The sequence below is a fragment of the Coffea arabica genome, chromosome 7e, assembly GCF_036785885.1.
Source record: "Coffea arabica cultivar ET-39 chromosome 7e, Coffea Arabica ET-39 HiFi, whole genome shotgun sequence".
In the NCBI taxonomy this organism is placed as follows: Eukaryota; Viridiplantae; Streptophyta; class Magnoliopsida; order Gentianales; family Rubiaceae; genus Coffea; species Coffea arabica.
The window spans coordinates 15054388-15066298 of record NC_092323.1 but is presented as its reverse complement, the minus strand read 5'-3'; the positions used below and the strand labels follow the sequence as shown (position 1 = coordinate 15066298).

At 34.7% G+C, this 11911-nt stretch overlaps 2 protein-coding genes across 3 annotated transcripts; both read left to right on the top strand.

Moving 5' to 3' along the window:
- The first annotated feature begins 229 nt into the window (after positions 1 to 229).
- LOC113701481 (ethylene-responsive transcription factor ABR1) lies at positions 230 to 2375 on the top strand. Its single transcript, XM_027222165.2, has 2 exons — positions 230 to 802; positions 1365 to 2375. Exons 1-2 carry the CDS (start codon positions 373 to 375, stop codon positions 2150 to 2152), a joined length of 1218 nt encoding a protein of 405 aa, XP_027077966.1. The 5' UTR covers positions 230 to 372; the 3' UTR covers positions 2153 to 2375.
- Positions 2376 to 6740: 4365 nt separating this feature from the next.
- On the top strand, positions 6741 to 10723 carry LOC113701094 (cytochrome P450 71AU50-like). Of its 2 annotated transcripts, none has more exons than XM_027221583.2 (3): positions 6741 to 7801; positions 8191 to 8813; positions 10215 to 10723. In XM_027221583.2, exons 1-2 carry the CDS (start codon positions 6914 to 6916, stop codon positions 8803 to 8805), a joined length of 1503 nt encoding a protein of 500 aa, XP_027077384.1. In that variant the 5' UTR covers positions 6741 to 6913; the 3' UTR covers positions 8806 to 8813; positions 10215 to 10723. The 2 variants fall into 2 exon arrangements, 1 of the variants encoding a protein (XP_027077384.1); XR_011818577.1 differs by having other exon boundaries at positions 6742 to 7801; positions 8191 to 9870.
- The last annotated feature ends 1188 nt before the right edge of the window (positions 10724 to 11911 follow it).

Genomic DNA, 11911 nt, shown 5'->3' with positions numbered 1-11911 from the left:
AGTGGTTCTATTCAGATGTCAGACTACGTAGAAAAGGCAACAAAGAGCTAGAGCTATTCTATCTACTAGTCTAGAAGACTAGAACCCAAGACGTTTCTTCCTGTTGATGAACGGTGGACGGTCTTAATATTCATGGCGGCGGAGAAGGATTGTTTATTACTACTAATATTAACTGTAGTGCTTTAAAAATTTTCAACTCTCAACTTGCAGTCTATATATAACGGTCGGTTGTGGAAGCTAGCTTGATTGGTGATGTTGTTGTTGTTGTCAAACCTTCTTGCGAAGTACTACTTCTTAAGGCTGTTGTTGCCTTATTACCTTGGAATATAAGGCAGCATAAGATTACAAGTTTTGAATTCTGAAACTCGTTACATGTGTGTTTTCGAGGTGGCGAATTCAGGCAAGCGAGCGAGGGGTGAAAATAGAGGTGGTGATGGGGAGAAGAGTTTGCTAGAGTCCTTGGTTTCGCCAATGCTTTCAGGGTTCGACAGAGAACAGGAGAATTCAGCTATTGTGTCTGCTTTGGCTCGTGTAGTTGCTGGTGAAGCTGAGGATATTGATCAAGAACTGGTGGTGATGAACCAAGGTGACGGCGGTGGAGTTGTCGGAGGTTATTATGGAGCAGCAGCATCATCAAATGGTGATTCTAGTTCTCCATCTGCATGCTCTTCCTGGGGTGGTGGTGTTGGAGAAAAAAGAGGACGTCCAGAGCTGAATCCTGATGTGGGATTGTCAGAATCAGTTTCGGCTGTTTGCTGGGCATTTAATGATCGCCCTCCAGTTGGTTCGAACTTGGGATCAGGTATGTCGACTTTTGATACTTCTGTCTGAATGCCAAACATCTCTTTCCCCAAGCCCAGACAACCCCAACCCCAACCCCCCACCCCCACAAAAAAAAAAAAAAAAAAAAAATTCTCTATTCCCTTCTCATTTTGCATGCTTTTTAAAGAAGTGGAGGAAGCGGGAAAACATGAATGCCATATGAGAATCAAACTGATTCAGAAAAGAGAGGTTATACTCAGTATTAGACTTCACATGATAAGAAAACGATGCTGATAGTTTAGGTATGATTAAGGAAGCTTAGCATTTGGAAAGCTTCCTTTTATGATTTCTATGGACCCTTTTTGTAGTTTTATTAGTGTCATTTTTTTATTTCTTGATTTTTTTTTTCAAAAAAAATTGGTGATGGGATTTTGATTGCCACTATGAAATCTCATTTCTATCCAAACCACTTCTCATCTCTCTCTCTCTATATATATATATATATATTTTGGGTCACTTCTGATTTCTAATAGGTTATCATCTGGAAATGAATCTTCTTCTTTTGCTTTGTTGTTTACAACTTCTCAAATGGAATGATTCAGGAGCGGAGAGTTCATTGATGAGAACCAGCATGGCAGCAACAGGAGCAACATATACATATGCTGCAACAAGTACCAACAGCACAGAGCCCTACACAGGAGAGCCAAAGAGAAGATACAGAGGAGTTCGACGGCGGCCGTGGGGCAAATGGGCAGCTGAAATAAGGGATCCATACAAGGCTGCAAGAGTTTGGTTAGGAACATTTGACACAGCTGAGGCAGCTGCTAGAGCTTATGATGAGGCAGCTCTAAGATTTCGAGGCAATAAAGCCAAACTCAATTTCCCAGAAAACGTAACACTTTTGCCATCTTCTGCATCCTCTACTTCATCTTCATCATCCTTATCGTCCTCCCAGTTGATGGTTTCTGATTCTCCAAACGCCCTTTTCTCAATCGTATCATCCTCTGAGCCAATCGTTCACACTCATCAGGTTCTTCATCACATGCAAAATCCTGCTTATTCTGCCAATTTCTTGAATTCCAATGCTGCTCAGAATCAGATGTCTTTCATAAATCCTAGCCGGTTTTTGCCGAGACAACCAACAAGTTTGTTGGACCAGTTTCTTTTACCATCTTCCTCAACGGGCTCTACCTTTCAATCAACTTCATCCTCCTTCCCCCCTTATACTATTTCAGCACCAGCTCCTTCTCCTCAAACCCCTGCTTATCCTCTGTTTTTGCCAGTTCAACCACCAGTTCTGAAGCCTTCAAGCAGCAGGAGCGAAAACACGGCAGATTTTCCAATGAACTCTTGGTCCGATTCTGGACATCATCAATCTTCTTCGGAATGATTTTTAGCCCATGATTAGGCTGGTTTAGTTTAGTTTGGCTAAATTTTGGTGGCCATTTTCGTTGTTATTTCACTGCAAAACCAAAAGCATGATTGAAGTGTAATATGGGGTAAATTTCAAAAGTATTATATATACTTTTTGCTGCATGTAGCATCAGCTTTCCATTTTTTTCCGATGCGTGGTATATACAGAGGTTGTTCTCAGTTGATTATAGTTTTACCCATTTGCTTCTGTGTTCAGATTATAGATATTTTAATAAGCCAACAAAACTAAAATTCATAATTAATCAAAGAATAGCTGATTCTGATTATTTTTTATAATCGCATTCCATAATTAGATGTTACAAAATTTAAAGCAACCGAGAACAAGGGTATAGTAAATTAATGTTACGTTTTCGTGAAATCCAGAAGGGCAAAGGACAGCTCAATTTGGTATGTGCTGAATCTTTCCTTGCGAAGCAGGTTTATACTTCTTTTTCTTGTAACTGTTAAAGAAGTTATAGAACTCAATTGGCTGAAGACTTGAGGGCGAACTACTACATTGTACAAGAATGTTCTTGATATTGACTTTTGTAGCGAAGAGGGAAAAAAATGTATGTTTTTGGATAAGATCTGATGTATGCTCAAGAAGAGTCGGCAGATGCCAAATTTCTTAATCAGAGAAGAGGCAAAAAAAAAAAGAAAAGAATGTTATTGGTAACAATCCAATCATCAGATTAATTGAGTCGTACATATTTTAATGATGTAGAATGCCAAAATCACAGCAACAGTTTATGTGTATGCATGTATTATTTGAGTTAGTTTATGCATTAATTGTGTGTATATGATTCTGAAATCGTTAATCAACAGTAAATCCAGTCCAAAACTATTTTCTTTACATTATTCCACGATTTCATAAAAAAATTAATACTCCCCATAAGAAACATAGTACTATTTTCCAGACAAGCATAAAAAACTTGTTACATGCTTTTTAGCAATGCAATAGGATAAGGATAAGAATAACATGTGGTTGGTGAATTAAAAATGAAAATGCCTTTCTTTCATCCTGATCTTGACTCTTGCAATTTGAGACGAATATGTGGTTGGTCAAATTCATGCAGCATATGCAATGAATCAACACTTTTCTCTATATACATATATATATACACACACACACACATACACACACACAGAGTTTTCCATATAATTTGGTTTTTCACAGGTTTTGAAACAATTTAACAACTTTGAAGTTGCTGTTGATTTCTTCTACAATTTTGCTGTGGGCTATGCAGCATATACATTAAGAAGAGCCCACAGAATCCGAACGTTTCATTTCCTTGCATTTTCTTTGACACTTCACAGTTGACAAGGTAGATGGAGGATGGCTGGTGGGAAAAAGACACAAACCCTGTTATCCATGTCGACTCCAATGTATCCAGAAGGAGTAGAATCATTCAAGGACTGGATAACAGGATAAAGTCCAGACTCTTAAAAGTTGTCTGGCTTTTATTATTATTTTTTCCGACTCAAAGCAATTGACTTTTGTCGAATGAAATAAACCTAATCCCAGAGCTAATACCAAAAGCCGGCAACTCTTGGTACAGCCCCAGGGACTTTTATTATTTGCATTAGGAAAGGTTTCATTTGTTCTACTTTGTAGCAAGTTAAAAAATTCACCAAATGGATGGCAACCTTATCCTGGTTGCATTCCAATTAATGGTACCCAATAACATTTTATTGCCAACACAAGCTGGTGAAACTGTCTGTTCGAATATCGCTGTTGATATGACTGCTGAATTGGTAGGTGATATAGAATCCCTATAAATGATTTATGGTCTTGAAAATATGTCCTTATTCATGGTGGTGGTCAGAAATGAATCCACCCAAATTTTTTTTTATACCTAAAAGAATAACATTTTATTTAATAATAGATCTCAGCAATCTTTTCTTTTTTTTTTTTTAAATAAAACACATCACAATTTCATATAATAATAGAACCTGCACAAATGGACTCAACTGTCTGTCCGGAGTTAATTCTTGGTGTTGGGATGATTCAGGCTTAGGATGTAATAAAAGTTAGCAGTACAAACTATAAGCTGCAAACTAACATCCTTGGAAGATTCAAACATGCAAATAATCAAACTCCTTATTATCAAAATAATAATCAAACTCCTTAAAACCTCTAGTTGGCAGTACTAGGGTTGAAAAAATTGGATTCGTGCTTCTTCTATCAATACTTTAATAGGGAAAAGACATTGGAAAATTAATTCAATTATATAACCTACTTGAAGTCATGGAAATGAAATATTGCATGGCTGCAAAGCTTTTAAATTAAAAAAAAATTATCAACTAAATCGTGCCCAAAACATTTGGAGTTTGCCGATTAAAGAGGGAGAAAGGAAAGGAGAAGAAACATAATCAAACATATTGTTTAATTTGTAAATGTGAAATCAGATAGTGGTTTGAAGTTGTAATTGTAAATGGTCAATTGACATATGCTGATTTAAGAAATTAAAGCTCGAAAAATAAATTATGATCTTCGAGACACAAAAAAAAAAAAAAGCATTTGGAAATTACGTATTACTTAAAATAAGAGCATCTGAAAGGTCAAAAGGCCGCACAGAAAAATTGGTTGCGTTCTAAGATTGGAACTAAAAGAGTTTGGGCTTCCAAAAGGCAATTGCTTCTCAATTGGCACAGAGAAGCAAAAGCACAAATATATGGCTTGGATTGCGATTAATTTGTCAAGCATGACTATTAAAAATGAAGATAGTCAAACTTCCTTTAAAAAAAAAAGATTAATCAAACTTAGTCGTATAATCAAGACAAAGCTACCAAGTCTAAAATTTGAATATGACAGGAGAAGTATTCCACATTTGATGGTTCATGCCAGTTATGACTTTTGATAGCCTATACAGTAGTATAATTGTGGATGGTAATTGGCTGATGATGAGAAATCTAATCAGTAAGAGTATATATGGCATCACAAAAAGGGGAAGAAAAGAAATATTTGTGTGTAGTATTATAGTATAATAATAAGTCGGATTTGTCTAAAGGGTGCTCATTGAACACTCATAAAAATTTATTTCAGGTGTTATATTTTTGAAAATATAAAATTAATTAGAAAAATTGTATAAATGTAATGAAGGATAATAACTACTCCCAAATCCTCCGTCCCATTTTGATAATCCTGTTTTCCTTTTTCGTTTGTCCCAAATTGTAGTCCACTTTCCAATTGAAGAATGTAGTTGTATTTTAATTTTCCTAAAATACTCTTATTCAATGTAAGTTGTTGTTACTATAAACCTACCCCATTTAATGAGAATTGATTCTTTTTTTACCATCAATTCAAGTTCCCATAAAGTTGTACTCTAACTAATGTGAGGGTATTTTAGGAAAATAGCTACCTAAATTGATTGTTCCAACAAAGTTAACTATTTTTTATTAAACTGTGTGAAAAAAGAACCAGAACTATCAAAGTGGGACGGAGGGAGTATTGGTATATATATATATATATATACATGATATATTAGGTTAAATTTAAATCTGTTAATGAGTGCTTATTAGATACTCGCTAAAAAACTCTAATAGATTTAGTACTATACAATGGAATAAGAAGAGGCACGAACTAATTTGCTTTCTTATTTATGACCGGATATAGAAAGTTTTATCACGTTGCTTCTAGTATACAAACTCCAACACAATATTACTATAGCCTATTAATGGTCCAACATAATATTAAAGTAATATTTCTATAGCCTATTAACAGTCCAACGTAAGGCGTGACCCAATTCTGTTTCCAGCTCTGTATAAAAATATTCAAGTCAAACAGTTCTTTAATTTATTACTTTTGCAGGATAGATGGAAAAAGAATGATATAATAATCCTTTTAAAACTCGCAATCCTTTTGAAAAGGTATAGGAGTTACAACCTTAATGCATAATCCTTGACCTTTTTTCTTTTTTTCTTTTTTGGTTACAAAACATATTTGTCTAGATTCATTCTATGATAGTCAAATTGGCATTAATGTCAACCCTAACAACAATAAAAATTCTCGACTTTTATAAAGAAATTGTGACTGAAATTTTTATTAATAATGACAAATTTTTTTCATTTTTTGAAATATTTCAACATATGTTAAATACCTCAGGCAGGGCTTTTTTTTAAATTCATTTTCCAATAAAGGAATTTTAATGATAATACACTATAGGCCATGGGTGTGTTTGGATAGTAGATTATCTAAGATATTTTTTTGAAAAAAGAAATACTGTAGCACTTTTTTTATACAATATATTTGAAATAAAAAAAAGTGGTTGGAAAATGAGTTAATGATGCAAACAAATAAATTTTGACAAATAATTCCTCCGATGTGATTTACTAACTAATAGTAACATATATTCAATTGGTAAACGGAGGAATTCCTATTATTTTATACCCTTTTGTTTGGTTTTTAGCCACCAGATGTGACTTCTAATCCTCAGTTGACTTAGAAATCAAAGAAAATTAACGGTCTAAGGTATGCATTTCTGTTTGAAATTTAGATAACATAATGAACAGGAAACAAATTGACAAGTTTTTAGAAGTTCAAAGAGAAGAAAATAGCTAAAAATTCTGAATAAAATTTGCGTTACATATTTATTCTGCTGAATAAAATTTGCGTTACATTTTTATTCTGCTAAATAAAATTTTTTACCTATCGTCACTTCAAGCATCTACATAAATTCAAGCTGAAAGAGACATCAACACTCAAATTAATTGAGAAGGCAACAAATATCTTCAAATCATGATGTGTCCAGCTTTAGTCTGGATAACTATCACGGTACTTGCAACTGTTCTTCTCTTCAATTCATTGTTGATCGGAAAGAACAAGAAGAAGAAATTGCCCCCTAGTCCAAGAGGACTTCCTATTCTAGGACATCTTCATCTGTTGGGGAAAAATCCTTACCAGGATCTGCATAAGCTGTCTATGCAATATGGTTCTATCATGCATCTACGATTCGGATTCATATCAAACATCATTGTTTCATCGCCCCATGCGGCTGAGCAATTCCTGAAGACATATGATCTTGTTTTTGCCAGTAGGCCACCTCATGAGGCTGCTAAGCATATGAGTTTTGGGCAAAGAAGCCTGGCCTTTGGGAAGTATGGTCCATATTGGCGCAACATGCGTAAATTATGCACCTTAAATTTGCTTAGTAATCTTAAGATCAGTTCATTTCAGTCTATGAGAAGGGAAGAGCTTGGATTGTTTGTTGAATCACTCAAACAGGCGGCTCTTAATCAAGATGTTGTTGATATTGGTGCAGAAGTTGCTGCCTTAAGCGCGAACATGACTTGTCTGATGGTGTTTGGAAAGAAGTATGCTGATAAGGAATTCGATGAGAGAGGCTTCAAAGCTGTGATCAAAGAGGCTATGCAATTAATGGCAACACCTAACCTTGGAGATTACTATCCTTTTCTTAAGGTACTTGATCTTCAAGGCTTGACCAGGAGAATGAAGGCGGTTGGCAAAATTTTTGATGAATTCTTAGAGAAGATTATTGATGAACACGAGCAATCTGCAAACCAAGCTAGGCAAGCTGATGACTTTGTCTATACCATTTTGGCCCTCATGAAATCTAAAGAAACTGAATTTGAATTTGATCGCCGCCACATCAAAGCAGTTTTGGTGGTAAGGAATGCATGAATTAAGTTTACAATCTCCTCTTAAGTTGGATGCTCCATTTCTTTCTCAAGTCTGCAATGATCCACGGCTTACTTTCTCAAAGGCCAAAGCTTTTGTCGTTTACATAGCCAATACAACATTTTAGTTTGCTCCTGGTGATCATTTCTTGCGTCTTACTTTCCATCAGTCTTTATATTTACTAGCTCAAGTCACAGTAGGATCTTTCTGAATTCTAAATCAACTTCTCTCTAATCATGATTGACAAGTGTCAGGTTGACTGATGGTGTTCTATTGTTAGTCCACTAGGGTGTGAGAACTTTCTGCCATTGCTTTCCCTTAACATTAGTTAATCTCCTGAAACATAGAGATTAAAAAAATATGCATCTTCATTTCAGGACTTACTTACTGCAGCAATGGACACTACAGCTACAACTGTTGAATGGATACTCGCGGAGCTCTTGAAAAACCCCCGAGTAATGAAGAAAGTCCAGCAAGAATTGGAAGAAAAAGTAGGCCTACACAGGATGGTTGAGGAATCAGAATTGGAAAACCTAACATACTTAGACATGGTTGTAAAGGAAGCATTAAGGCTCCATCCTGTTGTACCATTACTTCTTCCTCATGCAGCCTTGGAGGATTGCATAGTTGATGGTTTCCATATACCGAAAGATTCCAGAGTGATGATCAATGTTTGGACAATCGGAAGAGATCCAAATGCATGGTCTGATCCTGAGAAGTTTACACCAGAGAGATTTATTGGGAGCAACATAGATGTAAGAGGACATGATTTCCAGCTTATTCCCTTTGGCTCAGGCAGAAGAAGCTGCCCTGGAATGCAGTTGGGGCTAACTGTGGTCCGTCTTATGGTAGCACAAACAGTGCACTGTTTCAATTGGGAACTTCCAAATGGGATGCTGCCTTCAGAGCTAGACATGACCGAGGAATTTGGCCTTGTGGTGACCAGGGCCAAGCATCTGATGGCTATTCCAACATATCGATTGAGTAAATGATTAAGCAGGTCTTGAGATGCATACTTTTTCTATATTGCACCTTATATATTAAGGTCTACTCTGCTAAGTTCTTGAAATGATCAATGGTTGTCAAGAATAGATATCATGAGAGAACCAAGTACTTTAAAATCTTCTTCTTTTGTCACTTAAAAAGTACGAAAGATGGAATCTTTTTCACAAATTCTGTACAATTAAAATTAGGATTACTGCATTTTTCTTTTATATTCTCTTATAAAGTATGCATGTTAATTTGAAAGAATAGAAGCTCTAAAAGTAGATAAAGAAATGGGGAAATATTTTCTGTGTTTCTCAGTTATTTACAATGATATAGAATGGCTGTACTTATAGGTTTACAATGAGATATGATATATTGAACCTAATCAAATTCGAATCTATAACTATACAAGTAAAAAGTTTTGATAAGATATATACAAATTTGTCTTTCAGTTAGGATTATTGAGTTATAGGGTAAAATATTACTATTCTGAACCTAATTAAATGTGTGCTAATGATAAAAGAATCGCTTCTTCACTAGCTTGTGTTGTCACATCCTAATTAGGGCTAATCGCACTTTATCCCCTTTAGGTATGGGTCGTTTCTCACTTTACCCCTCAACGTTTGTTTTTCCTCAATTTACCCCAAAGATTGATGGTCAACTCCAATGGAGATAAACAGAAAAATGAAAAGACAGTAATATCCTTAAGAAAATAATGAACAAACCAAATTACCCATATCTCTAGGTTCATGAAATACAAGTTTCCAAAATTACCCTGACAAAATGGAGAAGGGAAATCTCCCTCCTTCTGCCACATGCGACAAAAAAAAAAAAAAGAAATTAGGAGGACAAAAAGTTTCTTTTTGTTGTTGTCGGTCAATTTCTCACTTTGTCCTCTATCAGCCACTTTCTCCTTTGGCTGAATCCCTAACAAAACCTCCATTAAAGAACTTGAAATTCGCCAGAATCTTGAATGGAAAAGATGAAGTCAATCGATGAACTTGCGTAGCAGACAACAAAATTGAATTTGAAGATTGTGGAAGTAGATCGTAGCAAGGGCAGTCCTTAAGGTTTGGCTTTGCAATTTTTTCTCGATCTTAGTAGAAACAACAATAGCAGGGTATGGGTTTTTTTAGTGGCTTCATAGCCTTTAATGTGGTAGACAATTACTGTTTGAATCATATGTTGCTGTGGTCCCCTATTTTGTTGCTATGTCATTGTCGGGTTAGAATGAAAATGATGGGTTTTTAGCAATTTTTGTCTTTTTTAATTATTAATTTGCTGGATTATTTGTTTACTTTGTGATAGGTTGCATTTTTGTCATAAAATTTATGATTATTTCCCTCTTGATTATAGTCAAATATTGCATTAATTGATAGATTCTACTTATATTTGATAATTGTGTTAATTGTAGGGATTTGGAGCGAAAAGGAGTTAAGAACGTGAACTGTAACTAATTTCTATGCAATGTGGCATGGGCGCATCAAAGTCTAATTTTGCAAGTTTGGGATGCTCGGAATTTGGCACGTGTTCTCCAAAATTTGAATTGAAGTCACAACGGTCGAATGTCTCACCAGATGGATAGTGTTTTATTCCTACTAGAATGCTAGTCTATTTTGTCTACTAAGACGTTTTGTTTTTGTTGGAATAAGACTTGATTTGTTACAATTTGATTTCGCTAAGTAGTAGTAGTTGACTAGTAGTAGGAAAGGAAACAAAGGAGCATTATCGTTTCTTTGTTCTTCCTTTTTATCGAAACGAGGAACTAATCAGTGGTGAATAGGTCTCGTTTCTTCTTAGGAAGAAACATGAGTACCGAATTCATTTCTCTTTTTCTCAGGAATTCATCTCAATTGGAGAATGGCCGCAGCAATAAATTCCAATATTTCGCACTTGGCTTTTTCCATGGCGATAAACTAAGTTTCTCATTCTAGTCAAGGAAGAACGGAGGATTTGGTTCATCTAAAATTGTGAAATTGAATTAATTATAATTATTTCTTTTATTTACTGGTATTCGTATGGTCTCTGATTTAATTTCTTATGATTATTATGTTATTTGAATATCAATGGCCCGATATTTAATTTAATCTAATAACCTAAAACTAGTTAGAGCAGTTAAATCCGTAATTATTTAATTGCTTTAAATTAGTGGTGACTGACATGATTGGATTTGTGTTAGGGAAACATATGGCCTAATTTAAAATAACCCTTGTAACGTATTATTTGGTTAGAACAGGGCTTCTGTAATTTTTAAGGCAATTGAAAAATTGAACTTTACGGTCGTACATAGAATTATTTGTTGATTAGGGAAGTGATTAGCGGTCGTACCTTGATCACCGATACAATAAGGAGAAGTTGATTGTCATCGCTTATTTGGCAGTTATAATTTGTTTATCAGTGAGTAAATGAAATTATCAGTACATCGATGATCAATTGAGTGAACCATCTCTGAAGTTATTTCTTTACTAGAATTTATTTATTCTTAATTCAATTTTAATAAATTTTCATTCAGTTTTTATTTATTTATTTTATTTGAGTTATTTGATTATTCTTGATTTTATAAACACCCTCCTTACTTTGAACTCTAGAAGAAATGAATTATCTCCAATTTTTTTGGATTCAACCCTACTCACCCTGTATACAAAATTTATATATTTTTCTCGAATAGGTACTTATTATTGTACAGATTCGACATCTGTCATTTTTGTTTGGTTATATATCAGCTATTAGATAGACTAAACTAAGATGTTTTTATGGGACAATAAAAGATGAATGTTTTATGTTACCTTTGCATGCATTGAAAAATTGCCTTTGTCTGTGTGATTATAGAAAAATGAATTTTAAAACTTTTGTTTTAGAGGTTCACTATGGAGGCCATTTTGCCCACGTCCCAAATTTATTGGGGGAGAAGTTGCTAATTTTGATGATGTTGACCTTGGTTTGATGTCAATTTTTGAGTTTAAAGATGCTTTTTAAGAAACCGGAATTCCATATGAAACATCAGTGTACTACAGGGTTGGAAATCTTGATTTTTAGGTTGGTCTTAGGCTGTTAAACAGTGACTAGATAATTTTAGAAATTTTTGTGACAAATAAAATTCAAACTATCATA